A 16622-nucleotide genomic window follows, 5' to 3' on the forward strand; every position below is an offset into this window, starting at 1 on the left:
CACTTCTGGTAATTTGCTGATAAGTATAGTGGCTTAGATTGATATGACAAGAGTAAGAAAGTTTACATCCTCCATGGGAAGTCACAATTATACCAATGCTGGCTTTGCATTTTTAATTTAAAGCTTTAAAATGAGAAAATTTCACTTAAAAGTTGGAACAATAGTACGTTTGCACCAGTCCCCCCCCCCACTAAAGAGAAGTGATAAAGAATTCCAATTCTTCTGATTTCCTAAAAAACAGTAGCATAGCTTGAAATACAATACATTCAAAAGTTTTTGTTTTCTTCAACTTGTACCTAGATATCCAGACTGTAACATGACCTGTGGCAAATGTTAAAAAAAACAACTGGAAATCTGTCTGCATTTTTACTCTATGGACCTGGGTGGTCTACAATCCAAACAACGATAGAAAGAGAATAAATGTAAGATACATTCCTCCAATTCAACTACATTTATATAAAATTCCAGTCAAACATATTGCAAAGTTTAAAATATATTCTAAACTCTTACTATTGTAACCACTGGATTTTAACAGGGATAAGTATAAACAAACAAACAAACATATAGCAATAGAAAAGATATAGTTTTATGCAGGCACAAGTGGGAACAGCTCCTACAAAAGGATGGAACTTGCAAAAGACACAGCTGCTTGAACAATCCAATAAAAAATGCATTTTACAAAACTTCTCTTGGGAATCCTTTGCAGTCTTAGATTCATTATGTGCAGATACTGCAAAAAAGCTGGAGACATTGGAAATATTATCTTTCTGCATGATTTAAGTTTTAAAAATGTCATGTTTATAAACCAATTTTACCTTCTTCAATTTTACCACTTTCAATGTAAGGTGTTAGAAACAGTGGTTGTCCAGGATCTCCTTGTGATGGTAAAGCATGTTTTAGTCTCCTAAAAATACTTCCCATGGCATTCCGTCGTACATGGCAGCTGCTTAATTCTAAGAAGAAACTCAGGCTTAGCAAACCCAGTAAAGCCGTTGTTATCTTGCACATCTTTTCACTTGGTTACCTTGAAAGAAATCATATAAAGCACTAATTAAAAATGAAAATTGGCTATAGTAGTTTTGTCAAAACAATCCAGATCCCAATCATGCCAAAAATATTCCAACAGGTTGGTGTCAAGGTTCTGACTAATGAAACTAAATAAAGCAGAACTCCAAGGTTTGAAACACATGTTTATTGGATACATAATATCGGCATGGCCAAAAGTGAAACCAACTCTAAATTTTTCCCTAGAGATTAAATGTAACTAAATGTAACATTACCTTCCCCTCTATTATGCTATAAATCATGCTACCCAATGAAAGTAATTGGTGGGGACTTCCGGTTTTGTGCCATAGCTCATGGCTGAGGAATTGCAGAGCTTCGTACCCCACGGCTAGTTTCACCCTGGGTCTAAAGTCTCCCTGGAGAGGCAACGAAGAAAGAGGAGCACCCCGATGATTACCGAACGATGGTGGATCCAGGGGAAATTCTCTAACCCGACAGGAGAAAGGCTGGCCACACCTTGATGACCAGCCCAAGCTACTTCGGGCCGAAGTCCAAAGGCACCAACCAGAACAATGGTGAACAGCGTGCTTAAAACTGGGTGAGGAATTCAATCTTCTCTCTCTGATTTCTGGAAAAAATCCCCAAGAAGCAAAATTCTCCCAAAGTGAGAAGGGAAGGAACTATACCCCCACCGTCCCATAGACAGAAGCAGCAAATTAAACTCTTATGGGGAACAAAAATATATTGAAATGAGGCTAAAAATACTACAGTCTGGACAAATTTGAAAACTAAGAAAACTGTTAAAATTCCATACCTGAAAAAGTATTGATGAAATAATAATAATAATAATAATAATAATAATAATAATAATAATAATAATAACAACAACAACAACAACAACAACAACAATAATAACAACAACAACAACTCTTTGTTTTAAAAGTTGAAAAATGAACAGCTACTGACACCTAGTGGAGGACTAGAGAAAACTATAGCTGCATTGACTCAGAATTTGGCAAGATGCACAGGAATAGCAAAAAACAGCTGGGAACAATGCATTGGGCTATCTAATACAGAGTGAAATTATATATGTTTAGAAACTGTTGACCTTCTGGGATTATAAACACACTGAGCTGCATTTTTAAGTTTAAGAAATATTTGCAGAAAAGAAAACCTTGGCCTTTGACTAATCTTTTAAAGGGGAAGTCACTGGAAAGCTTTCAGGTGGTTAAACACTTTGGACTGAAATTTTTGCTGGCTGACAATCCATAAGATCCCTGAAAAAAAGAACTGTTACAAAACACTGTTTTCAGTGGTGCTTTAATAATGGGAACGTATTAGATTACAAAAACTATATATAAAGATAAGAACTACACATGATTTGATTGTTTGGATTTTAAGATGGGCTGGTTTGATAAAGCTAATTAAAGAGAGTATGGAACTGGTGAAAGACTACCTAGAGAAGGGAGACAAAATGGATGTTGTATATTTACCTAAAAGTGACAGAAAACTATACCTATCCCTTCTTCCTGAAGATCCCAGCATGGAACATCAGAGATCTGCAAGAATAATGACTCAAGATAAAGCAATACATTCTAGGAGAAAATATATGCAATGCTGCGACAGATTGAAATGACAATTGTCTTAAATCATGATGAGATTAAAAACATCTTTGATAACATAAATGAACATATCTCTAACCTAAACACTCAATTAAATAACGCTCAAAAAAATGACAATAAAGAATGAACAAATAAATTATAATCAAATAGATAAGATGTGTAACCAGAATATCAGACTTTGGTATGAAAAGAGAAAAAGGGAGAAGTTGAGATAAGGAAAACTTTTGCTCAACTAAACATAAAATACTTGAAAATCATAAATAATAGTGTTACTTTGAATATTGATGGGAAATTAAAGCCTGGGGAGGGGGGGAAGCAATAACAGGACATTGATTGTATACAAGGATTAAGTGCAAACGCAATTAAGATATGTATAAGGTAAAAATTATTCATAACAGTAACAAAGATGTTTCTACTTAGTTGATAACAATAAGAATTGTATTAGCCCAATATGAGATAACAGGTGCTAATGGAAAAGGAGAGGAAATATTTGATGTTATAACAGGAGATTTATTCTAAAGATTGATGTACACTATTGAACTATTGATTAACCCAGTCCATCACGTTGCTTTTTAAATATTCAATTGTAAAATGAGAAAATCAATAAAATAATATTAAAAATGAACAAATCAGATAATAGAACACAAATCAGAGGAAAATGACTTAAATATGAAAGCTACAAATGAAGAGAACTACAACTTAATACAAACAAAAGAAAATCTGCAAAATTTTGCTACAACAAAGGAAATAAAAAAGAAGTTTTATCTTCCAGGACTTCAAAACAAATTTGAGGACAAAAAAGAAGATTTAATAAAATGGATTAAAGAGCTGTCAGGAGAATCATTAAAGTGTGGGAGACAAAAAATAAATATTCTACTCAATTTGTCTTTTTTTCCCCCAACAATATCTACAAAAATACAACCTGGCAAGCTAAATCTACTGATTTGGAAAGCAACCTGGCAAAACAAAATTAGAATTAGATTTAAGAGATGTGATTCAACATCCCAGATAGAATACTATATGATTAAACACCTGTTTGAATATGGTTAAAAAATATAAAGTTTGGATATAAAGAGGCCCTATAGTAAGATTGCTAGATGGTGTATTATATGATTAAATACTTGTTTGAACACGGTCAAAAGAATAGATAAAGCTTGGACAAAAAGGGGCCCTATAGTAAGTAGTATAATATTTTTATAATATATGAAATGTAAAAATATTGAGACAGTGTATTTGAATGAAAAGTTTGAATATTCAATGAAAATTATCAAACGTTATCTAGTCAAAAATAGTTCAAGGAACTATTGCAATTATATTATACCACAACACTTTGATTTGTCTCCCTATCCATTTCTGTGCCAAATTTAAATATAATGGCAGTACTGTGAAGCCTAAACAGGTTCAGCTTTTCTGTTCTCACTCCACATGCACAAGCATGTGCCCCATTCTGTAGATCAGGGGTACCCAACTCCCAGTCCATGGATCGGTACCAGTCCTCAGCATGCCACACAAACAAGCAAAGCTCCATCCTCAGGATGCAGGCAGTATTCAAAACCACACACCCTCTAGTGCAAGGAAAAACCCAAAAGGTTGGGGACCTCTGCTGTAGATCATTGTCAAGGCCTTGTTAGTAATTCCACAAAGTCATAAAAGGCATTTTTTTTCTCCAGAGAGCTTTCCTATGGTCTTGAATATCACTACTTTAAGATTCAATATTATATTTCAGCCCCTGCTGTCTGGTTTCAATTACGGATGCATTACTCAAGGGTATTGTTAAGGATGGTACAAAAGTGCTCTTCAGTAAATGCAATAAGACAGTATATTCTCTTGCCTTTGTATGAAACTCTTCAGAACTATTGTACTGACAGGAATTTTTTGGCTCCTGATATAGATCATCAACATATCTCAAACAAAACAAAACTCCCCAAAGAAAACATGATAAACAACACACTTCCAAGGAAATTACATAGCCATGTCTGCAATCTCTCTAGCAGTCAAACTCTAAGGAGACTTTATAGTTTAAATTATTCCAAGTTTTGAGTCCAGAGGTACTCATTAGAATATTCATTGAGGATGACTTTGAGTTTTATCATTCAAATAAGGGCTCAACTAGCTTGATCTTGTTGTTGTTAGTTGCGAAGTCGTATCCTTCCATACAAAAAAAAAGATTTAAGAAAACCATATTCTTAAATATAAATTTACATGAGAATGCTAGCTTTTATGTACTGTATAGAGATTTATGTTTGTAACTATATAAGTAACCAGTAATAAGCAGCATATGTGATATAAAAGATCAGGATAACATCTTGGCACGAAAATTAATCAACTAAGCAGCTTGAACAATTAGCTGAGATCACAGCAGCAATGAGCAAAATCATAAGGAAGGAGATGGGTACATCTTGTATGTTTGGGTTTAGTGAGTTCATGATCTAAGTCATGTAGTTGGTAAACCATAACTGAAGATGTTGTTTAGTATTAACCCAGTAATGTGAGGCTTATTTAATAAACCATGAGTAAGCAAACCATGATTACACAGAATGTATGAATTTAAATGTTAGTTCAATAAATGAGATATTATGTTCTCATTCTCATTCTCATATGTCTTATTTTGTTATTATTCAAAAATAAGGGAAGAGTTAGCTGCAATTGCAGGGCAACCTTGATAAACACTTGCTGAAGGGAACAGTGATACTCACTTAAAGATATTGTTTGTAATAAACATAAGGATAAGGGATTTAGATAGAAAATGATCTTTACATAGCATAGTATTACTTAACTCACGGGTGTCAAACTTGCCACGTCACGTGACATGTCGTGACGTATCGCGACTCTTTTTGCATTGCCGGCAATGGGGTGGGTGCAGCTTCGGTATGATGAAACTGGCCCTGGGACCGGCAGTTTGACACCCGACTTAACTAAAATTACAAAATGTGCATCATGATGTCATAATACAAGCTCCATACTTTCATATTTGCATTGCTATGTCAACACAAGCATATAACCATAGAGGTAAGCATCACAGCGCAGGTTTTGTCACGTGATACTCTTCCACCACCCCGACTATGACTTTGTGTCACTGACCCATCAGCTTTCCATTGAACCACCTGAACTTCTTTTGTCATATCTGGCAGATGAGTAAAAATAGTAATTTTAGGAATTATTTGATTCAATTTCAAGTACTGCCTAACTCCAACTGACACTGTTTTCCTCCTAGCAGTTTTTCTTAAGCATATCATTTATAATGTGTGTTTAAGGCTATGAATACTGCTCTACAAGCTTTTTTGGATGGAGATCAATATAAAATGAATGAATGCTATTAAATTTTAAATGAAAAGAATTCCCAAAAATTGATTATACTTAGTTAACATCATGCTTAATTCATCCTTACCTCAAGCCTCACTGTAATATGATTATATCAGTGTAGTTAACTGTGCTGAAGAAAGTTTAACTAAAGACCATATCTCATTATATTGATATCAGGAGATATCCAGCCTGCTGTGCTACACATGATCAGCTACCATTCTTTAGTGATAGAAATAAGACTTTGTCTGAAGTGAGAAATGCAACGACTTATTACTGATATATGTTAGGCATATGAAAGCTACTCACCTTTATAATTAGGTTTTTCCAAGATATTAATTGACAATAATATTTGTCTATTAATGGATTGGTTTTATTCTGGATTTTGTTTGGGTTCATAAGCTACTTATGTATTCAGTTTAAATAAAAATATTAGTATGATTAGTAATACTAATGGTTACCTGTGTTTGATGTGTCGTTAATGGGCTCAGAGGGAAGACTGAAACATTGCTGGTTTTAATTCTTTGTCAGCGAAGTTAAATATTTTAAGGAGCTATGCTTGCTATTAAAATCATTTAGAAATGAAAAGTACAAAATTGGATCTACAGTCATACTGGAGAGAAATGGCTTCTTAATCAGAAATGCTTTTAGACTTCTAGGTAATTCTACCCAGGAAACACAAATGAAACCAAGAAGGCCAAATTCAATCAACAGCTATTCCAAGTGTACAGTGTTGCCTTCTATTATACAAATAGAATAGAATAGAATAGAATAAAATAGAATAGAATAGAAGGGACCTTGGAAGTCTTCTAGTCCAGCCCCCTGCTCAAGCAGGAGAACCTATACTATTTCAGACAAGTGACTGTCTAGTCACTTCTTTAAAATCTCCAGTGATGGAACGCCCATAATTTCTGGAGGCAAGCTGTTCCACTGGTTAATTTCCACTGGTTGACTGGTTAACTTGTGATTTACCAGTACTACACATCAAAATAATGTACCTCTTCTCAGTTAAACAAATTTTAAAAGAGGATTTATCAAATTGATAGTCTTTGTCTTAAATTAAAATCATCTTAATGATTCTTTATTAAGGTGATTTTAATTTAATTAAGCTTTTATGTGAAAGGGTTAACGTCCTAAGGTCTTTTTGAAAATGTAACATAATTGTCAGAAGATGGTATTAAAAGTTATTTATGATTGCTTTCCATATTGTGCCACACACAACTAATCCAGGACCAAGAGTTCTCACTTCTCTGGTCCCAATAAGATATTATTCTTTTAGCCAATTACCAGATTTGAAAGAGTAAAAGCATACTTTTAAATAACACTGATCCTGTGAAAAAAAAATCTCCCCTGTGCTTTGTCATACATTCATGTGAAATGGTAAGCTTGTAAATTATTGCTTAAGTTGCATTAATTTACGAGGAACTATGACCATAAAAAATCAACAACAGTGTGTTGAGCAATTGTTGAGCAATTTTCCCGACTTCTTCAACAACCTTTTAGCCCGACTTACGGTGAAAAGATGGTCATCTGATGACATGGCCAGGGAAGGATCCCTGAAGGGATTTTCCCTGGACTGCAGCCTTTTCAATTTACCAACAGAAGCAATCAGCATTCCTTTAGTTTATATGACTTTCCTGACTTAGGGAAAATACAGCAAAGGTCTGCAAGTAGCTTCAGGGGCTGTATTTTGAAATAGCCTACGTGCTGAAAGCTGGGGGTGGGGAGAGGGCTGCAATCAGTTCATTGTTGAAGAAGCAGCTGTTTTGGAATTTTTTTTGTCAAATGGACAGAAAGTTGTCCCTTTCTAAGGACTATTTATTAAGCTAAAAGAGGCTATCGTTAGCCATAGCCTGTAATTCCTTTTTAAAGATCTGCACCATTTTTGGGATTTCTTCATTGTTAAACAACAAGGAAGAAGGTTACAGAAGGCAAGCTAAAATAAGGAAGTGTAGAGTGTCCTTTTAAAAAAAAGGTAGATGGAGAAATAGAAGGGCAAAAAGTTGTGGTTCCAGTTTATCTGCTTGCTGTGGATGGCTAAAACTTTCCTATTTTTATGATTCTTGATTGGCCAGTAGTTCTTAAGTGACTTACAAAAAACCTACTCTTTGACTAAAGAGGGAGTTAAGAAGATAGAGGAGCAAATTATTAGATACGTATTTGAAAAATCTTTAAATAAAATCCATCAGTTCATAGATCAGCTATGGTCCAAGGATATTAAAAAAAACCTTCTCAAACTACTTCAGTGATGCAATACGTATAGAAAGTTACTGGGACAATTTCATAAGTAGCTGGTAATGCAGAGGAGTCAATTGCAATTTTGGAATATAAATCTGACACCAATTTTTATTATGATGGTTTAAATACAAACTTCCCAAAACAATTGAAAGAAGAGCTTCAAGAAAATCTGCAACTTTTAAATGGACAAGTTTGGGAATTTTTCTCATGGACATTAACAAGGTTGAGAAATCCTTGAGAAAAAGAGAAGCTTATAACTACTTGACAAACATTCCAGAGAAGAAAAAGATTTTATTCCATGAAGACAAGCTGGAAGGAGTGACTTAAACTTAATGAGTCAATTGGAATTAGGATGGATTTTTATCGGTCTGATATTTGTAATTGAAAGAAAGTCTTAATCTAAAGTTTGAAAATGTATTTTTCCTTTATATATAATGCTTAAGTAATTTTTAAAATTTGTAAAATATTATTGAAAGTGTAATTGAAAGTATCTATCTTAAGAGAAAATTAGCTTCAAGAAAAGTTTAGAGTTTTAAAAAGAATGTGTACAAAAAGAAAAAATTACTCTAGAGGGTAATTGGAAGGAGTGATCTAAATTTAACAAATTAATTAGTGTTAGTTGGAATTTTATTAGTCTGAAAGAGAACTTTAAGGTACGTGTGTTAAGAGGAAGTTAAAAAAATGAATTAGAATGTTTTGGTTTTAGAAATGTTTTTTAAAAAAGTTTAGTGTTTTAATTATTATTAAAAATGAAGGGAACAAAGCATTTTTCCTTTAAGGTTAAAGGATCTGAAAGAATAGAGTGAATTTTGTTAATATAAATGGATAGTTTATAAAGATTATTAAGTGCAAATGGAAATACATATTATTTCTACAGCAAGGAAGATAAAGCAGAAATGGTTAAATTGATTATTTTATTCAGGGAGAAGAGTATATTTAATTATGTTTTTTATGTTGATATCACTTCTGGATTTTGTGCTTGTGGTGAAAAAAATGAAACTTTAACCGGTTTTGCCGATTAGATAGATTTGTTATTATAGAAATGGCTAATTATATGATAATGTGTAAAAGTAAAAAGTTGAGACTATAATATTGTTATCTTGTACTGTGTTAAAATGAGTCCGAAGTCAATACTTTTTGCTTTTTTCCCTTGTACTTCCTATTTTCTTTCCTCCTCTTTTTCCTTCCCTTAATTTCCTATTTTTATTTTTCTTTGTATTTTATACATTGATAAAACAATAAAAGTCATGCGATAAAAAAACCTTTTAATCCAAAGAAATATCTATCTTGGCAATCCTTAGTGGCACATATTTTATACCTGTGCCAAAACTATATAGAAAGATTATACAAAGTTATTCTAATAGATTTATTGCCACCTATGGATTTTATCTGTAGCACATTCTTGATTATTTAATATAATACTTGCAAACTGAGTTCATATATAGTATTGCACTGAGCTGTAATGTGGTTTGCTTAATTTAGCCTACTATATAAACTAACTTACTGTAATTGGTCACAAGTGGTTTATTCATATTAACTGCAGTCATATCATACTTGAAAACCAAACTATATTATATACATCCTGTCTGAGTCCAGACAAAAGTTTCTTAGCAAAATAGCATAGTTAATAAATTATCAGGGGGATTCGGATTCAAATCCAGCAATTCTTATATAGGGAAAATTCAAGGAAGGCTAATTAGCACCTCAAGTGAATTGAACTACATTACATGCTATTGGTATTATTAATATCGGGAAGTGGTGAAATTGTAATCCAAAACCTCTAAAACATTCCAGGATTGGAAAAACAAATACTTGTTAAACAAATTATTTCTTTTATTTTCTTTAGTATATTTCTGTATACAACTGCTTATATATGTATACAACTGCACCATTGGAATAAATTGGTACAGAAATAGAAGTATTAATCCCAAAGAAAGAGGCATGCATTTCAAATTCCCCTTAGAGTTTTGAAATATTATAGATAATTCAAGTGATATTGATTTGTCAAATATTATGGTTATATGATCTCTTATTTCACTTGGTATATAGTAGAATATCAAAGAATGAGAGATACAGAAGCAGAAATAATGGTGCTAAAAGTCTATTAAGACATTAATTCCAGTTATTTAAAATAAATTATCAGGCATATTGGTAATGTATTAAAATAATTCCTAACTGGTTGCGATAGAAAAGACAATGAGCGCAATTTCTGAGTTGGGACTATAAACAGCTAATCTGAAATGGCATCCAAAATAAGTTTTTTCTGGAATCATCTGTTAGGCTAGGCCAGGGGTAGCCAACCTTTGGCTCTTTTATGACGTGGACTTCAACTCCCAGAATTCATGAGCCAGCCCATGAATTCTGGGAGTTGAAGTCCATGAGTCATAAAAGAGCCAAGGTTGCCTACCCCTGGGCTAGACAGCTATTTCATGCCTTTTCAAGGTTTTCATTTGTAGGATATCCTTGATATGGCCTGCACCCAGGGAGATGTAATGGAAAAGATACTATACATATGAAAAACTCCATGGATTCAATTCCTACAATTCAATTCAATTCAGTCCTACACAGGACAATCAAGCAATTAGACAATGTAGATCACTTTTAATTTTTGACATTAAATGTAATAGTGGATAGTGCTGATGCTTTCTCCAGCTGCCAGCATTTCTATTTTACTATTTTATTATTTTTGTTGGCTTCTGAAGAAGTTATGCAAACCTGAAATTCTATTATATTCTTTGCCTAACAAAGTCTGAAAACATCTGTTGCATCTCATTTATGTAGAAGCAAGGAAAGCTCTCCAAATGGATTTATTGTGACAAGCTCTCAAGGTAGCCGGTGTGTATGTATAACAAAGAGAAAAAGATTATTTTTATGATAAATAAACTAAAAAAGGAGACAGTTTTCATCACAGTATTTCAAGACTGTTTAAAATTGCATTTTGCTTGGTGTTGATCTAGACTAATCTTTCAACCAAATATAAAAATCTTTCATATTTGCTGGTGGGAGGAAAAAGAAATTATGAAAGCGAAGAAAATGTAAGAAGCATGCTTTTTTCATGCTACAGCCAAAAAAACATCATTAGCAAGCAGACTCTTTCGGTTTTAGACACAAAACTGATAACATTTTAAAATTGCACAATTATTTGATGTTTCTGTTCCTGCCTGGCCTTTAGATTAATTCACATGTGCTAAATTATCAAAACAAATATATAGCAATTTTTCTCAACCTGGTGCTTGCCAGATGTGCTAAATACTGGGTAGATCATGGAAACATTTGGAGGGTACTCCATTGGGAAAGGCTAATGTAAGAGAAATACACACATATCAACCAGTTTGATCAATTTGCTTTTTTTCCATCCCAATGAAGCATAGGGCTACCCAAATAAACTGAATGAACCTTTTGGCTAATATATAAAAACTATCTTGGAAAGAAGTATAAGTTCTGATCATATTGTAAATCAGTGGTACTCCCCCTAGTGGCTGATTTCTATCCAGGATTTTTATTTTTCCTTGTCAAAACAGGTTTTTGCATTTTGTAATCATGCTACTTCAATGGTGATATAATCAATCAATGGCAGGAAACCTTGTAATAATTTGAACAATATGTATGGTCATTTATCCTCATAGTCAAATTCAGAGAAGAGCAAGAAGGCCATTATGGCAACATTATGATGTCTTCTTATTCCTGATTCAATATCATCCCTTAGAGGTTTTATCCCAAAATTACTTATGTCCTTAATGCTACATGTTAAACCATGGTGCAGAAATTTCACAACTGACTTTGCCCAAACCACATAAACTATAGTGTGGTTTAGAATTGTATGTGAATTCTATATTTGCCCAGCCAGGCAATATTCAATTCTAAAGCACTCCTTTGCTTTTTTTCCAATTCAAACCAATCCATCTAATTTTGGGGAAACATTCTAAAGAACTTCATATTCTTTTTCATGGAACAAAAGTTTATAATACCTGCTTCCTATCCCTGCTTTTCATTCCTTATAGCCTTCCCTCTTAATTTTCTTTTATTAGGAAAACCCAGTCATCAAGTTGAAAATTTCCCTCATCACCAAAAGCCAGCTCTTTATTTGAACTTCCAAATATATTTAATATCTTTAACCTCTAAATACAGGTAGTCCTCGACTTACAATCACAATTGAGTCCAAAATTCCCATTGCTAGGAGAGACTGTTAAGTGAATTTTGCTCCATTTTATGAACTTTCTTACCACAGTTGTTAAATGAATCACTGCAGTTAAGTTAGCAACATGGTTGTTAAGTGAATCTGGCTTCCTCATTGACTTTGCTTATCAGGAGATTGCAAAAGTTGACCACATGACCCAGGACACAACAACTGTCATAAATATGAGTCAGTTGCCAAGCATCTGAATTTTGATCACATGACCAGAAGGATGCTATAATTATTGTGTGAAAAATGGTCATAAGTCGCTTCTTTCAGTCCCATTGTAACTGAATGGTCACTAAATGAACTGTTGTAAGTCAAGGACTATCTGTATATTACTTTCATGAGAATCAGTTTAGCATAACAGTTCTCACTTTAAAATCAGAAAGTTGGCCCAATAGGGACATTTCTTTCATTATATAGCAATCAATTCTGTTTGTAACAGAATATTGAGTAAAATGTTATCAATGGCTCTGAAATTCACATGTAAAAACAGAATTGTTTTCATCTAAAGGGATTTTGAAATGGTACATACACTTCTGCAAGGACAGATAAGGAAAAGACTTGAGATCAGCCACAAATGCTCCAAATAACTGCTCTTTGTAAGGAGACCACAGTCTCTGGCAGGTTAAGAGCTCTGGAAAAGCTTATTGCTCAAATAGTTAATGCAGGGGTGTCAAACTCAATTTCACTGAGGGCCGCATCAGCATTGCAGTTGCCCTGGGGGGGCCGGGTGGGTGTGACCAGAATGGGTGCAGCTTACTGGGTGGGCATGGAGTGGGTGTGGCCTACTGGGTGGGCGTGGCCAGTTCTACATCATTTGCGTCAAGGGTGCCTATGGGGGCCTGGGCAGGAGTGGGACAGATCTGAGGCTCTCTGGCAGAAGGTGGTGGGACCGGGTCAAGTGCCAAGGCAGGGTCCACCGGGGCAAGTGCCAAGATGGCCCCCACAAAATTGTACATTGGCTGCCAGCTGGCCTGGGCCCCGGCCAAGGCAGCGGGGGCCGTTCCCTCACTTTTTCCAGGATGGCTTCGTGGGCCACATGAAACCACTTCGCGGTCCGTATCCGGCCCCCAGGCCTTGTGTTTGACATGTCTGGTCTAATGCCCAAAACATAAGCAGTTTTAAGGACACTGAATTTGCTTCCTTTTCTAATCACTTTCAGAAATTGCTTGTTAACTGCTTTTCAGCTATTAGGAATCTTTTGATACATGTGTTTACAGCACCTGGCAAGTTTCCTATAATCCTTAGGAAACCAAATTTTAACAAGTTTAGAGATATTTTTTTAATAAACAGCAAAAGATTAAATCAAACTCTAATTTTAGAGGATTATAAATAGACAAACCATCAGATAAATTTGAAATAAGATTTTGGAATTAATTATAAAAATCTTTCCTATGGAAAATTTGAATTATTTTAAAAAAACTAAGGTACGACTTTATAAATTGGAAACTAGAGGAAACTAGAAGGAATTAAAAGCTAAGAACACTGAAACTCAACTTACTAAGACAAAATGAAGCAAAATATTTTAACACTGGACATATTGAAGGACATTGCAAGTTCTATCTAGTCTTAGGCATGAAAGCTGCTGGATGATTTGGGGCCAATCATTTTCTCTCAGCCTAATCTACCTCACAGGATTGTTGTGGTTGAAAATAAAAGGAGCAAGGAGTATTAGATATATACACTATACTGAGTTACTTATAAAGTAACAAAGGCAAGAAAAATATAATTAAATAATTTGAAAGATCAAGATTGTTAGAAGTAAAAGGAAGAAATAAAAAGTTGGTTTATTTGGGATTAAAATAGATGTTATCTTAGATAACTCTTAATGGACTTTTGCTGTTTTTGTTTATAGATAAGAAATGGCATATGAGAAAGAGAGATCATTTATTGTATTTTAAGGGAAGTAATCAGTTAGTAAAATTGTATTTCCTGTGAAGGAGAAAAATCACTTCTTTATATATTTATTTTTCTTTACTTATTAAAACAGGTCGATCAATTTAAGCTGGTATTTAATAAACCAGTTATACAAGGAAGCTTTTCAACCTTATATAACTTCTGCAAATCTTGCTTCCTGTCACAAAGGCCATTAAAGCATAGCCACTCTTAAAATGTATTGCAAACCACCGTATTTATTAGGAAATCCCCACTCATCTCAACAGAATCTGAGTAGAATAATATGCTCATCGTGGTCAATGTCGAATACATTTATTCTGAATAAATCGAATCATGTTTTCTCTATTTGATCCAGGCCTCTTTCAGGGCCCTCTCAGGGTTTTCTCCACAGGAGGAAAGTAAGAAAAACGAGTTACAAAGCTGGATTTTTTTCTCCTCGTTCCATAATTAAACCTAATTATGGAACGAAAGTAATTGCTAACTTGGGAACGCCTTTCCAATCAGATTGGAAGACCTAAGCAAACCGCAGCGGCGTTCCTTTTCTAAATCAACCACGATAATTCCGCATATCTTGCACCAGGTTTTCCCTAGCCACACGGAGGCAATCCTGCGCTTCGGTATAGTTCCGTCTTTCACAGATCTGGGGAAGGCAGCGCAAGTGGAGCGGATCCAATCAGCATTTGCAATCCAAGCAGAGTCTACTGTTCCCTCCCTTCCCGGGTATTATTCCATCCCGGTTGTTCTCCCATGACAGCTGGCTGCCTAATTTACAAGAGTCTGAACTCATTCCTATAATTCTAATGTACCAATATATAGACTTCACTCACCAGCTTCAAATGATCTGAAATTCTGGAAAAAGCTAACAGCAGCTCCTTTAACCTATCATAGCTCTATCGCTGAAATGAAAGGCGGGTGCAAAACAATCAGCCTGCCCATTTTTTAAGCCGTGGAGCACGCCCTTCCTTAAAGTGAAACGGGCTTCCCGATGCCGGAATAGGTTTCAAATCTTCAACTTCTCGTTAATAATTCGTGTCATGTTTTTGTGCAGGGATCACCAGATCTGGGCTGCCATCAGAAGACAGCAAGCTGTACAGAAAATTGTAACAAATGGTTTGGATTTTTGCAGCTCAGATCTGGTATAGCAAAACTAAACCAAAATTAAAGTAAAGGAACATAAAAGAGCATAAATACATTAGAAGCTGCATTATGGATAATTACTTGTTCCAAAATAATGAAGTATTTCCTATATTGGTCACATAGTGGACAATGCTAAGGTGCAAGTGATCTCTGTCTCCTAGTTTTTGGTGATGGATTTGTATGGAACATATAGCTCAAGCCCCATTAGATTATTAGAAGTGCAGTGCCACATAACAGTGCAATGAATTCAATTTGCCAAACGAATATCAACAGAATAAGCCAGGGGTCTTCAAATCTGATCTTTTTATGACTTGTGGATGTCAACTCCCAGAATTCCTCAGCCAGCATACCTGGCTGAGGAATTCTGGGAATTGAAGTCCACACGTTATAAAAGGGCCAAGTTTGGAAACCCCTGGAATTATTAGGAAAAGCCTTAAGAATGGATTTCAAAATGGGTAAATAAATAAAATCCTAGATTGTAACCCTCTAAAGATCTAAATTTTCCACTTGACAACAATTAGAACGAATATCATAAATTCACATAAGAAGCACCAGAAAATAGATGGCTGAAGCACCCCACAATCTTTGCTGAAAATCCAAGGCAAGTTGCAAACACTATAGAATGAAATCAGCCCCAATGAGAAATTAAGCAAAAAGGACGTTTACTGGAGGGGAAAGTGGTTGGCAACAGGTTGAAAATGGCATAACATTTTATCCCTGAAAACTCAAGCAATTTTTCAAAATATCCAATATCCATTTATATTCCACCTTTAGGAGCTGGAGATAATGTTCTTAGCACTCCTTCTTCCCATTTGTCATCACAAAAATTACTATAGAGTAATTTAGAGTGAGAAAGTGAGGTGAGTGTAAGCTTCCACAGTTTTCACAGTTGAGGATGGATTTGAGACTAACAATTCCCAATGCCAATCCCACATGTTAACTCCTAATCTACCCCTGCTGTCTTCTAGATGAATAGAAATAGTAAGAGCAGGAAAAGTTGAAAGCATAAATATTCATGCAAAAAAATGGAATCCAAAGATATTTAATCATTTGTAACCCTGTAATCTTCCAGAAGTTCATTCACACTTTTGGCCCAGCTCCATGATAAACTGCTTACATTTTGCTGAGCATATATCTTCACATCAGTGTCTCAGCCAACAGCAGCTTCTGGAAAGAAGCTGAAGCTAGATCCAAAATATAGCAAGAAAATATTTTTCCATTGAAATGGAAGAAAACCCCTTTTG

The 16622-nt window shown here is 34.6% G+C and overlaps 1 protein-coding gene across 2 annotated transcripts in view; it reads right to left on the reverse strand.

The window, feature by feature from the left end:
* CPVL (carboxypeptidase vitellogenic like) overlaps positions 1-15140 on the reverse strand; it is a 39977-nt gene extending 24837 nt beyond the window's left edge. The window contains exons 1-3 of one of the 2 annotated variants that reach the window (XM_015810599.1): positions 15069-15140; positions 2499-2564; positions 816-1024 (exon numbers count right to left, since the gene is read on the reverse strand). In XM_015810599.1, coding sequence (XP_015666085.1) covers positions 816-1008 — 193 coding nt within the window. In that variant the 5' untranslated portion in view covers positions 1009-1024; positions 2499-2564; positions 15069-15140. The remainder of the gene's footprint in view (positions 1-815; positions 1025-2498; positions 2565-15068) is intronic. The other variant, XM_015810600.1, reaches the window with a different exon arrangement.
* Positions 15141-16622: the final 1482 nt, after the last annotated feature.

This window comes from Protobothrops mucrosquamatus, unplaced genomic scaffold (assembly GCF_001527695.2).
Source record: "Protobothrops mucrosquamatus isolate PMUCROS unplaced genomic scaffold, P.Mucros_1.0 scaffold12, whole genome shotgun sequence".
Classification (NCBI taxonomy): Eukaryota; Metazoa; Chordata; class Lepidosauria; order Squamata; family Viperidae; genus Protobothrops; species Protobothrops mucrosquamatus.